A 15,560-nucleotide genomic window follows, 5' to 3' on the forward strand; every position below is an offset into this window, starting at 1 on the left:
AGGTGAAGTAGAGTGATTGAGGAATTTTGTATGGGCTGCTGATTTTCTGGGCAGGGGAATTGCCATTTCTGGGCTGGCTGGGTTTTGGTCTGGTCCTAGGTCGAGTTTAAGACGTTGTGGTCGCGTCAATGTAAATTTGGCTCGATTCGGTTAAGTATTGAATGGGTAAGGTCTGGTCCTAAGTCAAGTTTAGAATGTTGTGATCGTGTCAGTTCAAATTGGAAGCGATTCGGATTAATTTTGGTCAAGTTATGAATTTTTCAAGTTGAGGTGTCTAGTGCAGAATTTTGCTAAGTGTGAGGGCTGCCCAGAAATCCGTTTTGAACGGGTTGCTCAGGTGGTCTTTGGAGGTCATAACCTAGTCCTTGGGTTATTTGAAGTGTGTGGAGAGTGTCGGTTCAATCGGGATCGAATTTGCTTAAGATAAGATCGAGTTAAGGTCTTTTCGCTTTGATTGCTTGGGATTATTCATGTTTGAGGAAGATTAGAGTCTAAGTTGGGTAACCAAATTAAGGGCAACTACTCACTCACCTAATATCCATATTTTTGAGTTGGGTTTCATTCCCTGAAGTTTCATATTTGCGTGCGTGAGTTCTCATCTTCGAGTTGCGTAAAGTTGAAGCATTCCTTTTGCATTTTAAGAAAAGTTAAACTTTCAAGTCAAAGAAAGTAAAAGTTAACGAATGAAGTGAGTTGGTTGTGACTTGTACGTGCAATGTCGGTCGGGGGATGCCTTGGCTCACTTGCCAAAATGAGATGTGTAGTAAGCGGCTGGGTGACATCCCAGCTCCCCTACCAAATGAGACGTATAGTAAGCGGCCAGGAATTTATCTCGGCTCCCCTACCAAAAAGAATGAAAAAGGGGAAATGTGGCGACGAGATTAATCTCGGCGTCCTTGCCGGCATAGTATACTACAGCCATTGATCGATCAAAACCATAGTCACAATCGATGATCTAAATTCACAGAAAAGAAAAGTAAAGTTCAAGGAAAGTTTATGAAAGTTTCTAGCAAGTTCAAGTTAAGTTTAAGCAAGTTTCAAGTTTCAAAGTGTGAGTTTCATTCGTGAGTTCATTGCATACAGTTAGTCTCATTTTTTTTTTATCATACAGCTTTTCAGTTCAAGTTTCAAAGTATATTATGTACAGTACTTTAAGTATTCTCGCAAGTATTTTCAACCCTTGTTATTACACAGTTTATACTTGTTGAGCCATTAGACTCACTATGCTTGCTTGGTGCAGGTGAGTTCATTGTTAAGGCCAAGGGGCAGGATCACCAGGGCTGAGGTCTCCGGTGGTGTACATACCCATGACCGTTGCTACTTTCAGTTTCCGCATTTAAGTTTCTGTATTAATGAATCGAGTGCACTTTTACTATTTACAGTAGTTTAGCAGGGTTTGTTCCCTGCATTTGAATTGTGTCATGTAACTTGTTAGCCCTCTTACACTTTCGTTCGGGGTTACTCTTTTTTTTTTTTTTTTTTGCATTTTATGATCATAGTATTTGCTTTCCTTTTTAGTGTCTATTCTATTTTGAACTGCTGAATTGAGACAGGTGGGTTATTATATTTTTAAACAAGTCATGGAAAATTTTTTTATAAATCCATATTTTTTTTATTATTATTATTTAATTAAGTTTAGAAGTTAGGGTCGTTTCAGTTGGTATTAGAGCACGGTCTTAGTTTGGGTTGTGCTTACTACCGATTGCCGAAACTCAGGGGATCTCGCCTCAAAGTCTGTAAGTTTTAAGCAAATTTCATATGTTAGCCGTATTTGAATTACTACTTTAAATGTTTTGATGTCATCTTTTCAAATTACTTTCAAAGCTAGATGTTTAATTTATTTAAATGTGTATTTCAGTGTTTGCTCTTGTTTATTTTAAGTAGTTTAAAGTGTACTATTTAAGTGTCTTTAAAAAGCATGCAACTACCAGTTAAGTGGAATTGGTGTACAAATACTCCTTCTAGTTGTAGTTGGGACATAGAAATTATTTGATTTGCGTAGTTAGTGTTAGTAATTTTTGATGAGATGGTAGGAGTTTGTCGAAAAATATTAAACTTGCGTATTAGGAGATATTAATTGTGTGTTACTGTTAGAAGTTACCTTCTTATATTGGATTTTAATCGGATACAATTAAGCGCATAGTTTTCTTAGAAATTGATAGATGTATGTTTTGTTAGTTAATGTTATTGATCGAAGCACGTGTGAAGTCTTGGGATACATGCTTTGTATTATATTATAGATAGTTTGAGTCTTACTCACTTCAGGGACAAATATGATTTTTGGAATATAGTGAACTGGTTACTAATGAGTCTTTGTTGGAAAAAACGTGTTCAGATCAATTAAGAATTGATACCCGGTGCAGCGGAAGTTTAAAAATTTTATTTTTATATATGGAACGATTTCATATCATGGGTATCAAAACTTTACGATTAAATTATGCAAGTAAAAATAAAATCACAATTAAATTTTTACCTATTCAAGTAACGGCTTGATTATGGACACCAACAGAATTTAATCTGCTCTTCTTGTATATCCCGGGAACCTATGGATTCACGATCAATCTCCGGAATAAGGTCCACGAACAGAAAACAGAAACCCTCTAATTGATTGCACTAAAAATCAATCAGATGTTTATCGATGAGAATAAACAGATTTGATCTGTTAATTCAGAAAGTGATTTTTCGGAAAAATCACAGACCGAATTTTCTCAAAAAGGGAGAAGGGAATTTTCGAAAAATCCCTTAGAAATTTTGTGTAGTGTTCGAAAATTGCAAGGAATTCTTGAGAATTTCGAACCCTACATATGTATATATATATAATTTTTAGACTAGATTAAGTTATAATTATGTTAGAACTCTAACTCCTTAGGGCCCATAATCCATAACTTAAGCCCAACAAGCCAAGCCCGTTATTATAGAAATTAATATAAAAATCATCATGAATCCGATTGATAAACCGATTTCACCAATGTGCACAGAAACCATTTTTGCACCTTTTAAAGTCAAGATAATTTTTCTGAATCCGAATTCAGTGATTTTCAAAAATACCCATCCCTATGTCATTTTATGAAATTCCACTCCCTTTAGTTAAGAAGTCCAACTTCTCTTTCATTAAATTTAACTCTTTAAATTTAACTATCTCAACGGGGTTTAGTAATATATTACTTGTGTGACCCTCAATGGTTCAGGGATACAGCTAGCCGTGGGCTCACAACTCCTTGTGACTCGGAACAACAATTTTCGACTTGCCCAACGAATCATGGTAAGAGCGTCTAGCAACATCGCCCCATGATTCCCTAGGTATCACTGATAGTTCCTGCAAGAACCAGTAGATTTTGGTTAGCGTACAGTACGGTCCCTTCATCCATATATCCCGATCGAATCAACAACCATTGGTGCATCGAGAGTCGTTCGAGATTCGACAACTATGCATTACATCTTGGAGATCAAATAGTGACATCGCATGTGTTACTAGGAAAACCGAGTAACCTAAAACACATCATGTACTCTGGCCAGAGATTAATCACACTAATATCTCCTCAGATCGCATAAGATATCCACACTCACAAGTATGTGGTGAATCCTTGACAACAAAACATCGACTCCTATATGTGTCATAACTGTACCCAATCCCGACACCTGATGACCCCAATAGAGTCGGTAAACGAATCAAAGTACAGTACTAGCATATAGAGTCTCAATGATGTTTCAAGTAGTAAGGACTAATGGTGTACAACCAAAACCGCGGACTTTATCCACACGATAAGTGATAACCACTTGGAATGTCCGAATAGGGTAGTTCGATCATTCATCATATGAATATCCATTTGCATGCTTTGAACATCTCCATGTCCATTACCAATGAAACGTGGTACTTGGCATCACAAATGCTAGTCTCAATCTCAAGCGATCTTTATTCTTATTAGCGGACGGCTCAATTGACTAGGAACTGTTTAGAATATACAGTGACTATAAGATGTGTTTCATAATAGTGATCTCTCTTTATTCACTATCTCATCTTACTTACACTATAGTATATTCAAGGTCTTTATCAAAACATCAATAGTATATCACAATATAACAATATGAAGAAAGACAAAGAAAATGTCATTAGTGAATGTAAATTATATTAAACAAAGATTGTTTATACATAGAGTCACAAAATCCCTTAGCCACAAGTTGGCTAACTGGACACCCACTCTTTCAGTCTTTTGATTATATGAACTATAATTCCGATCATTATTCCCTTTTTCTTCTTTTGTGCTCGTATCCATAGCAACATACACTTTTAAGTATCCGAAATCTTGTTGCACTTCCTTTGTGCATTTATGGAATCATATGACGCAAGTCAACCTTGTATTCTACTACTTTGACATTGGTTGAACTTTTAATAAGACCTTGTTCGCATTTCACATTATTTGAAATTTTTCTCCATTTCTAAAGCCACGCATGTTGATGTGAGTAAGTATCACTTTGTATTTTATTGGTGACCTACTTGCGTTGTGTGGTTGACCCCTGAATATGTCTTAGTACCATTGTTCCCTGATTATTGACTTGTGTGGACTTCTCTCGATTGAAGTCACACTGATTTCCTTGATTGTGCTTTGAGAATGATGTCATTACCTATGGATGAGTGATCACAGATTTGTTATCTTGTTGGCTCATAGTCATTTTTCTTGGATCCTCCATTATTATTCACCAATCCCTAGAATTGAATTATGAGTGAGTTGTTTTCACTTATCTAGATTTTTATTTTTAGCTCGTTTGTTTGTAATGCTTGCGTCATTTCATTTCGCATTAAGAAACATTACGTGTATGTTTGTTCCCTTTTATGATCCATCATGATGAGAATTTGGGTGGATTATAGTTTCAATTATCATTTCGATTTCTTGAATAGAGAATTGACTTGTAACCGCATAGTGAGTGTTTAGACTGTTGGAATTTAGTATTAGTACTAGATAAAATCCTAAATTACCATTGTGTTCCGAGGAATGATGATTATCAATTATATTAAGTTCTAACAGGAAGACTGCTAGTCAGTGGATTAGTTGAATGAGTTGTTTCATTTTAAACAGGATTGTTAAGAATAAACAGACGATTTTGGTAAGCTGAATGGGTGTTCAGTCATGAGATAAGGAAATAGAGTTGTCCTTAGAATACTTTTGGGTACTTTACATATTCATTCTAATATTTTATGAATGTCAACCGGTAAGACTAATGCACCAACTATGGGTACAGAATGACGAATAGAATATTCAGGTAGTTTTCCTGGATAAGCTGTAGATTTATTTAACGGTAAAATACTAATGTACTGGAGGTACAATGAGAAAGAATTTACGAACGAGATTCAAACCCTTTGAGGTGTCCAATTGTATGCTAAGCTCTTGAAATATTAATTCAGGATGTACCCTACAATAATAATTTGGGAATTTTTGGGATTTCCAGACCTGCTGTCGATTGAACTAGGAGATTGAGAAATTCCTTCATGATATATGTAAAAATTATTTGGTACTTAAAGACGATCTAATCCAATAAATGGGTAGTAGCTCATGGTATATTTTGACTTTAAGAGTAAATATGAATTATTTAGTCGTTGCGTCTGAGGTAGTTAAGGTGGGTAAATCCGTCGGAAAATTTTAATTAAGAACTGTAGTACCACCGAAGGAAAGTAAGTTGTTTGACAAAATGGGTGAACCAAAATTTTGAGGTTTCGTGACCGTATTATGGAACTTATTGTAGAATCAAGAATTCCCAAGAGACGAAAGTATAAATTGGTGAATGGATGAATGAGATCTGTTTAGTTACCCATTTGGATTCTATATTATCAGATAACTGAACAACAATGGATTTTATGGTTATGTTTTCTTTTCAAGGATTAGATTAGAATTATTTATAGAATGGGTCAATCAATCCTAAGTTGAGGAGAGCCCTTCGTCCCACTTGAAGGTTAACTGGACTAGAGACATTGCTTAAGAAAATTTTAATCGTCCATAGAAGCGTTGTGAGATGTAGTAACTAATAAGGGAGTGAGCATAGTCCAGGATCATTAAGCAAAACACTGCTAATAAGCGGCCTAAACCTTTAGAATTTCAAATTTGGTTATTCAGTTGTTCTTGAAGGTATCATTGTTCCGTAATACTATTTATTTGGGTATATAGAGAAATCAACTCGTTTTGTCGATCCTTATGAGATTGTAGATGAGATTAGTAATTTGTTTTATCGTTTGTGCATACCGCAGAGATTGGTTGTGGAAGTATGAGTCATATCCATCTCATATCTTGAGGCTAACGAGGTAGAATTGTATAGTTCTTAACTATCCTATTTAGAAAAGGTTAGTGTTTAGTTGGTAAGTATTTTGGAAGCTTGTAGATTTCTTAATAGCTCGGGTTCTATATTATATGTGTTAAGATTAATTGGTAAATAGACATTAAGCGCAGTTTCGTTGTTAGAAAATTTTTAATTTATTGGTCGAGATTGACGCAAGTTATTTATTGGTTTTGCGGAATCTACTGCTCGAAGCGGTGATTAGGGATTTAAGGTCATTGAACTAAGGAAAGTATCGGATATTTTAGGACTTTAAGTGGCGAATTAAAACATTTAAAGTCACATTAGAGCAGTGATTTGAAATATCTCTTAGGATATAATCATTTGGGAACAAATAAGAATTGTGAATATTTATTTCAGTAAGAGTTAGTCTGATCCTTGATGATATAGATATCAATAAGTATCAAAGTTAGAAGCGAAAGCTTTTAGCGTCAACTCATGTGGGTGCACGGTAAGAAAAATTAGTGTCGCACGGTAAGAAAAATTAGTGTCGATCGGGTCTAATATATCTGGACCTATTTAGTAAGTCCTGAATTTCGAGGACGAATGTGCTAATAAAATATTAATTATTTATTCAAATTATTTTATTTTACTAACTATTTAATTAATGTTTTTTAATTGTTTAAGTTTATTTGTCAAAATGATTTTTATTGTGCAACTTAATTGTTCTAAATATTTTAAAAATTAAGCTTGCTTAATTAAATGATGTTAATTATTTAGTTTATTCATTTAAATGATCTTAATTGTTCCGTTTACTTATTTAAAATTACTTGAGCTTATATGATAGTAATTTAAATGATTTTTAATTGCTCAACTTATTTATTCTAAATAATTTAAGTTTAGGGGTTAGTTATTTTAAATTATTTAAATGTCTAACTTATTTATTTTAAATACTTTTAAATGTCCAAGTCGTTTTAAAGGTTTTTATTCCGTTTGTGTATTTATTTAAATTACTTTTAAACGTTCGTATAGTTTGTTTAAATTATTTTAATCGCTCTAATTATTATTTAAAAATTTTATTTATCGCTGCGACATAAAAATATTTAAATTTTTTATTTTAATTCCTAAGTTAGTGCTTAAATTCCTTCAGATGTTATTTTTTTAATTATTAAGTTAATTATTCTTGAGATTCTTGAATTCAGTGACTTCCGATTCAGGCATAAGACGATTGTGGATTTCGGCGATAAATTCCTAGATTTTATTTGAAGAGTTATAAGTTGGGAGAAATGAGAAAAATAGATGAAAGTTTGATTTTTAGAATTTTTCGGGTGTCAAAAATCACTTTATCGCATTTTTGAGCTTATTCTTTAACTTTTTCAAAAGTTAGAATTTTCTTAAACCCGGACTAGTAAAACCCAATTTAATACTTTAATTTGAGATTTTTAAACTTAGGTATTTTATAGGTGCAAGTTAGTGAGACAAAAGTTGTAGCATTTTGAGTAGTACTTTTAAATCACACAACACACCTACCTTTGCATACTTACACCTATACATACACACATATACACCTAACACTTAATTTATAATACAAAATAAAACTCAAAATCCTAACACAACACACACGTTTGAGCCGCCCCTTCTCAATTTCATTTCCCCCTCATTTCCTCTCCAATCGACCGCCCCATTTCCTTGCTCCTCCGGCCGCCGCCGTCCTCCTCCCACCACCGCCGTCGCCGGAAGTCCGCCATGGAAGGTCACTTCTAGCTGCTGGATGAGTTCAACCTTTGTTCCATCTCATTTATTTAGGTTTTTGGTATAGCAAGACAAGTATAGCTTTCCTTTGGCCCCAAGCTAGCTATTTAATCTCTTGTTCTATTGTTCTTGATAAATTTCGAAATGGTCATGATTTATGCAAGCTTATGTTCGGTTTTTACTAATTTTCAGCAAGGTTGATGTTTAAATTTCAAGATTTGCATTTGTTTTGAAGATTAAGGGGTTGTATGATGAATTGTGACAAGAGACTTGAAGGGTTTTTATGTATATTCGAAATTTCAGAATTTTCAGAAGTAATTTATGCTTAAATTCGAGAATTTCATTGTGTTTTGATGGAGTTTGAAGTTGTGTTATGAGAATTTTTTTGATAGTCATTGGTTTCTTTGATTGTCCAAAAGTTTGATGCATTTTGGTGTATTTTCTTGCCATTTTCAAAAAAATTGGATTGTGGTGTGGTTGAGGGCTGCCAAGTGCTTGTTTAAAGTCCTAAGACATGATATTTGATTGGTTTTGTGGGTTGGAAGGAGTTAGAGTTAAGAGAAAATGGGCATAGAGTTGGATTTTGAAGTATATGTAGAGTGATTGAGGAATTTTGTATGGGCTGCTGATTTTCTAGGCAGGGGAGTTGCCATTTCTGGGCTGGCTGGGTTTTGGGCTGGTCCTAGGTTGAGTTTAAGACGTTGTGGTCGCGTCGATGTAAATTGGGCTCGATTTGGTTAAGTATTGAATGGATTAAGGGTCATTTAAGTTATAGAGGTTGAGCAAAATTTTTGAAGTAATGGGTGAGCGGTTGGGTTGCTTGATTAAACTGAACGGTTTGGAAGACTATGGATGGGTAAGGGCTGGTCCTAAGTCAAGTTTAGGATGTTGTGGTTGTGTCGGTTCAAATTGGAAGCGAATCGGGTTAGTTTTGGTCAAGTTATGAATTTTTCAAGTTGAGGTGTCTAGTGCAGAATTTTGATAAGTGTGAGGGCTGCCCGGAAATCCATTTTGAACGGGTTGCTCAGGTGGTCTTTGGAGGTCATAACCTAGTCTTTGGGTTAGTTTGAAGTATGTGGAGAGTTTTGGTTCAAGAGGGATCGAATTTGGTTAAGATAAGATTGAGTTAAGGGCTTTTCGCTTTGATTTCTCGGGATTATTCATGTTTGAGGAAGATTAGAGTCTAAGCTGGGTAACCAACTTAGGGGCAACTACTCACTCACCTAATATCCATATTTTTGAGTTGGGTTTCATTCCCCAAAGTTTCATATTTGCGTGCGTGAGTTCTCATCTTCGAGTTGCATAAAGTTGAAGCATTCCTTTTGCATCTCAAGAAAAGTTAAACTTTCAAGTCAAAGAAAGTAAAAGTTAACGAATGAAGTGAGTTGGTTGTGACTTGTACGTGCAATGTCGGTCGGGGGATGCCCTGGCTCACTTGCCAAAATGAGACGTGTAGTAAGCGGCTGGGAGACATCCCAACTCCCCTACCAAATGAGACGTGTAGTAAGCGGCCAAGAATTTATCTCGGCTCCCCTACCAAAAAGAATGAAAAAGGGGCAATGTGTCGACGAGATTAATCTCGGCGTCCTTGTCGGCATAGTATACTGCAGCCATTGATCGATCAAAACCATAGTCACAATCGATGATCTAAATTCACAGAAAAGAAAAGTAAAGTTCAAGGAAAGTTTATGAAAGTTTCTAGCAAGTTCAAGTTAAGTGTAAGCAAGTTTCAAGTTTCAAAGTGTGAGTTTCATGTGTGAGTTCATTGCATACAGTTAGTCTCATTCTCTTTTATCATACAGCTTTTCAGTTCAAGTTTCAAAGTATATTATGTATAGTACTTTAAGTATTCTCGCAAGTATTTTCAACCCTTGTTATTACACAGTTTATACTTGTTGAGTCATTAGACTCACTATGCTTGCTTGGTGCCGGTGAGTTCATTGTTAAGGCCAAGGGCAGGGCTGAGGTCTCCGGTGGTGTACATACCCATGATCGTTGCTACTTTCAGTTTCCGCATTTAAGTTTCTGTATTAATGAATCGAGTGCACTTTTACTATTTACAGTAGTTTAGCAGGGTTTGTTCCCTGCATTTGAATTGTGTCATGTAACTTGTTAGTCCTCTTACACTTTCGTTCGGGGTTACTCTTTTTTTTTTTTTTTTTTTTTTGCAGTTTATGGTTATCGTATTTTCTTTCCTTTTTAGTGTCTATTCTATTTTGAACTGTTGAATTGAGACAGGTGGGTTATTGTATTTTTAAACAACTCATGACAAATTTTTTTATAAATCCATATTTATTTATTTATTATTATTTAATTAAGTTTAGAAGTTAGGGTCATTTCATCTAGGGTTATGGTTATAGAAGCGAGTACGTTGATTTTATTATTATTGAAGTTTGGGGTTATTTTGGTAAATGAATGTATGTAATCTAGTGGGACAATTTCAATCCTTGGGAATACAAGTGAAAAAGGAATCAAGTTTGTACAGTAGATTTTAAACAATCTATGTTACAGTCCAACTACAAAAATCCTTTCAAATACGGGTTTATTTACCAATCAAGCTTTTATCCTAGGTACCAAATCAAATGGGGCCAAAGTAGACCCAATTCCGGAATCAATCCACCCAATGTTTAAAAATTTACAGGATTTTCTCAAATTGCAGAAGAAAATGAAAATCTAGTCACCATAAACCAAATCCAAGGAGAAGAAATGATAGAAGGGAGGAAATCAGATACATAACTACTACAAAGTATCGTCTATTCGATTCCAAAACCAGATCGCTAAAATTTTGTACTCAAAATTTTATGTTTTGCACCAAATCGAAACTAATTAATGCTCAAATATCATATATTAATATCATAATTTAAATATTTTATATTGATTTTTATTCATAAAAAAATGTGAGCTTTTAATGCAAAATTTTTGCGTAGATAAATTACTGATAAGTAAAATTATATTTTATGTGCCACGGTCACGCTGTATTCAATTCCGCGGAAACCCTATTTCTATTCAAATTTTACATTTCTCCCAGTCAGAGTTCTTATCATCCCCTCAATCTATTGTACGAATCCTTTGAATTCCGAGGCCGAAGATCCGTTTCAAATTCACGAATCAGTCAATCATTGGAGTTGGATTCACGATCGGAGATCCCGATTGGCATTTACGTAGGTCGAGGCTCGGTTCACATACGCATGCGATAGGTATTCTGTGTTCAATTTTGGGGAATGTTGGCCACTTTTTTGAACGGGCACTTTGGGATTATGTTTAGATTTCATCTTCTCCTTGATCTACATGTACCTTTCGTCGTACTTGTTCTGATTGTTTAGTTTTGTACTTTTGGAAATTGGGCGGATTTTGTTTTTAGACATTTGAGCGGATTTCTTGCCTATTTGATATGAATGCGTTGTTCTTGCGTTTTCGAATTCGATCCTAATTGATCTGTCTGTGGGATGTGAAGTACTGGTGTAAAGTTGAATATTTAGTTCCTGTTGCGATTGATTAGGTTTGTTTTTTTGTTTCCGCTCAAATTGTATTCAAGATTTACTGCAAAATGGTGAATCAAGTCCTTTTCACATGACTGATTAATTTGTTAAGAATCTTGTAGGCGTGATCTCTGAAAAGCGAAGATGGTAAAATTGACTATGATTGCTCGTGTTACTGATGGCCTTCCTCTAGCAGAGGGATTGGATGATGGTCGTGATGTTCCAGATGCTGATTATTATAAACAGCAAGTTAAGTCTTTGTTCAAAAACCTCTCAAGGGGCCAGAATGAGCCTTCAAGAATGTCGATTGAGACAGGACCATATGTCTTCCAGTATCCTTTTGGACATTTTAGTTATTTTGCGATTTTCTCTCCACTTGTTACCTCTATGCACCTAGGTTTGAATCTTGTTACATCATTAAGAAAACGATAATAGTTTCAACCATGCCCTGCTTACATTAACTTTATGCCAATGCATCTTAGAATCTTTTATTGAGCCATATAGGACAATCATTTCTCATCTTCTTCTATACATGTTTAGACACTTTGAAAGTGTTCCATGGGTTTTGCATACGGATGGAAATTGATAATCTCTGCTGGCAATTTTGGTCCCTTTTGCTTGCTTATCAGAAAATAACATCCTCTTTGTGGTGATTATTTATGAATTCCCTGAGCATCCTGAGATTCCATATGGTGCTTTTCTTGTGCAACATGTGTTTAAAGCTTCAACTTATCCTGGACAGTTTTGACCTCAACTTTAGTTTCCAGTTATATTATTGAAGGGCGTGTTTGCTATTTGACAATGTGTGACCGTGCTTATCCTAAGAAACTCTCCTTCCAATATCTGGAAGACCTGAAGAATGAATTTGAACGTGTATATGGGAATCAGATTGAAACTGCTGCTAGACCGTATGCCTTTATCAAATTTGGTGAGTTTGCATCTTTTATCTCTTTTTTTATCCCCATATTTTAGTAGTCATTTGTTTTTCTTCTGGTATAGTCAAAATATGATGTGTTTTGTTCAGATCATTTGATGGATGCTTTTGCGTTTGCTAGATACATTTATTCTCAAGACAAAGAAATTATACCAGGATACAAGAACTCAGCGGAACATTTCAAAGTTAAATGACGAACTCTATGAAGTTCACCAAATTATGACTCGCAATGTACAAGAAGTTCTTGGTGTTGGTGAAAAGTTGGACCGTAAGTGATTCTATCTTTTATGTTCTCTTCCCTAAGATCTACATTTGTCAAAGAATTTAGATGATTGGTTCACACTTCTCTTTTATTATCAATATCAATTATCAATTATTAATTTGCAGAGGTCAGTGAGATGTCCAGTCGCTTGACATCTGAGTCCCGCATATATGCGGATAAGGCAAAAGATTTGAATCGTCAGGTTAGCTATCCATTGTTTTTCTGTTGCCAAAGATTCTGATTTACTGTTTGATAAATGGATTATTACAATTTCAGTTTTTGTTAAGTGCATTTTTTTGACTAGTAATAAATAAAAGTATTCAAACACATGAATGCTAAAGAATTGATTCATTCTTATATTTCTGCTTAACTTTATATGTTCAGATGAATCATTCAGCGGTAATGCAACATTATTGAAATTGTCATGACATTTAAAGTCGTTTGAGTTTCCTGCATTCCTCAGATGATGTTTTATCATTTACACTCTACTGGACTTTTAGAAGTTACTTATTGATCTTCTTCTATAGGCTCTGATTCGGAAATGGGCCCCAGTTGCTATTGTTCTAGGAGTTGTTTTCCTCCTCTTCTGGGTCAAGAACAAGTTATGGTGATGCTGCGATTCATTTCACAATAGATGAAGACATTCAGGACCCCTGTGAGATCTTTACAATGACTGTTTTTTGAAGTTACGACGGATGAAAGCCATAATGGAAACTAGGAATATGGTTAAGAGACAAATAGTAATGTCTACTTTGTTCAGTCATGGATAATCACACATTTCATCTACTTAAAAGCAATTTGTTCATCGTGTTTCAATATTTACATGAACATATTTTGGTTTCCTTTAACTGTCAAAATATATTAAAACTGAAATTGCTGATTTAAGAAACCAAAATTATATATATTTTATGTGTGTTATCGTGATTCCCTTTCAAGATGCATTAAACTGAATCCGTAAGCTTCGTTTCAGACTAAAAACTAAATCAGTCAAGGGGCGACTGGGATTTGTTTGAACTTCCTGTAGTGGTTATTGCAGTGTATCTGTAACCAAACTCCCTTGTATGGGCCAAATAAAATGGAGGAGTTGTGACCTTGAAAGCCAAGTGAATTAGAGAGAGATCTACTTTAACGTCTGGGTATTCCCTCTTGGGATATGTGAACGTCCTATGAAGTATGAAGGCAGCAGCACAGCATTTTCGTTAGTATAGTCACAAACCCATACATCGAGAACCATTGCTATCAAATAAAAGTTGTGGAATGGGCAAGGAATGCATACCACGCCCTCGACTGGGTATTCAAGGTTGATATCTCTAGCTACCCCCGACTGAGCCAAGGCCTTCTCCATGACTCCATGAAAAGAACAATTCCCGTCCCTTAATGTATCAGAACAAGATTGTCTTTCATTCAGCAAAAATCGACTATTGAATCATGCTCACAAGATCACAGAATAGTGGATAACTAAATCAAATCTAGTCTTGCTTATTTTAAGAGTGGGAGGACGTGTTACAATCGAAACAGCATAAGAATTTACACTCGGCTTAGGGGAGAAATGGGGTGTTAGCAGCACATATCAACAAAACAATGCTGAAGATGATACAAGAAGCTTGCTCAAAATTTCAACTTTCTAACTATTCTTAAATCTAATTTTCCGTTTTCAATGACCTATTCTCAAGGGTTCAAACTCTAGGAAGACGAACGTCTACCTTCAGAATGAGCCTCAGTTGTATGATAGGCATCAAAAGTGAAGCCTCCACCCAGAAACTCTGCATAGATAACTGCATCTCTCCGATACAACCGAAACATTTCGTATTGTTGGAGTCCGATTTCATTTGGGTATCTGCGGCCATTTAATTCCAAATAAGTAAACCATGGCATGCTCTACCCATCCCCCATCACAAATCCATGACGTGCTGCCTCCATTACGACATGAAACTTCATATCAAATTCAGGTATGAACTAAGGACTGTCGTTATAGGTTGCGCTTGGATGGAAGGATTTCAAATCCATGAATTTCTATTGTAATTTTATTGTCAATAATTAAACAATGATCTGATTGTAAATCCATGCTTCACTTATTTATGTTTTAGTTATATAAACTAGATTTCAAATGCCATCATTATTGAGTGGACTTGAAATATATCATAATTAACATGTAAACTACATAAACATGACATTGATCGAGTTAAACTTTGCGACTTTACTTCTATGAATAACTTAAATATATTTGAAATCATTTCGCTCAAGCGCAACCTTAGTGAATTCACCGCAACACATTCTAAGAAGATAAAACTGACTGAGAAGCTTTTTTTGGATCGTCATTCCTCTAAGACAGTGATCCACAAGCTAAAATCCTCCCAGTTCAGCAATTTAGTTATAATTTTAGGGCAATCGATGCTTTCATATAGGAAACTTTAGAAAATTATAATGTTATTCAGATTCAATCTAACCTATGGAAATTATTGCTGCATCTGAGCCTCCATAAAGCATCATATCCTGTTAAACAGAGGCATTGGTCCAAATATTGATACAATTTGAACCACAGAAGAGATCTTAACTGTGCCAAATATGACCAGACCAGACACTAACAGTTTCACCTCTTATATATTATGGAATAAAAAAATTATATATTATATAAATATTAAATGAAAAGAAGAAAATGAGAGAAGTGACACCTCAAACGAAGATGTTACATATAGCCTTTTTTATGAAGACCCAATTGGGTTGTGAATGCGAATGTGAGTTCAAATATTTTGAGAAGTCAATTATCAAGTTTTGATTGTAAACAAATAAATAGAGACAAAAATAAAAGACTAAATTAAGTAATTCAACTGGACAAAATTGGATAACTGAGCTGAGTTACTCATCTAGA

At 34.9% G+C, this 15,560-nt stretch overlaps 1 protein-coding gene across 2 annotated transcripts; it reads left to right on the forward strand.

Annotated features, from left to right (window-relative positions):
• The first annotated feature begins 10,982 nt into the window (after positions 1-10,982).
• On the forward strand, positions 10,983-13,539 carry LOC140882553 (25.3 kDa vesicle transport protein SEC22-1). Of its 2 annotated transcripts, none has more exons than XM_073288621.1 (6): positions 10,983-11,213; positions 11,608-11,827; positions 12,263-12,423; positions 12,551-12,697; positions 12,817-12,893; positions 13,219-13,539. In XM_073288621.1, exons 2-6 carry the CDS (start codon positions 11,640-11,642, stop codon positions 13,300-13,302), a joined length of 657 nt encoding a protein of 218 aa, XP_073144722.1. In that variant the 5' UTR covers positions 10,983-11,213; positions 11,608-11,639; the 3' UTR covers positions 13,303-13,539. The 2 variants fall into 2 exon arrangements, with proteins under 2 accessions (XP_073144722.1, XP_073144721.1); XM_073288620.1 differs by having other exon boundaries at positions 10,985-11,213; positions 11,618-11,827.
• The last annotated feature ends 2,021 nt before the right edge of the window (positions 13,540-15,560 follow it).

The sequence above is a fragment of the Henckelia pumila genome, chromosome 2 (genome assembly GCF_033568475.1).
Source record: "Henckelia pumila isolate YLH828 chromosome 2, ASM3356847v2, whole genome shotgun sequence".
NCBI classification, from domain to species: domain Eukaryota; kingdom Viridiplantae; phylum Streptophyta; class Magnoliopsida; order Lamiales; family Gesneriaceae; genus Henckelia; species Henckelia pumila.

Coding starts and splice junctions, on each gene's coding strand:
- LOC140882553 (XM_073288621.1), top strand. CDS start 11,640: ATGGTAAAATTGACTATGATTGCTCGTGTTACTGATGGCCTTCCTCTA. Junction 12,424..12,550: donor GTATGCCTTTATCAAATTTG/GTGAGTTTGCAT, acceptor TGCGTTTGCTAG/ATACATTTATTCTCAAGACA. Junction 12,894..13,218: donor CAAAAGATTTGAATCGTCAG/GTTAGCTATCCA, acceptor CTTCTTCTATAG/GCTCTGATTCGGAAATGGGC.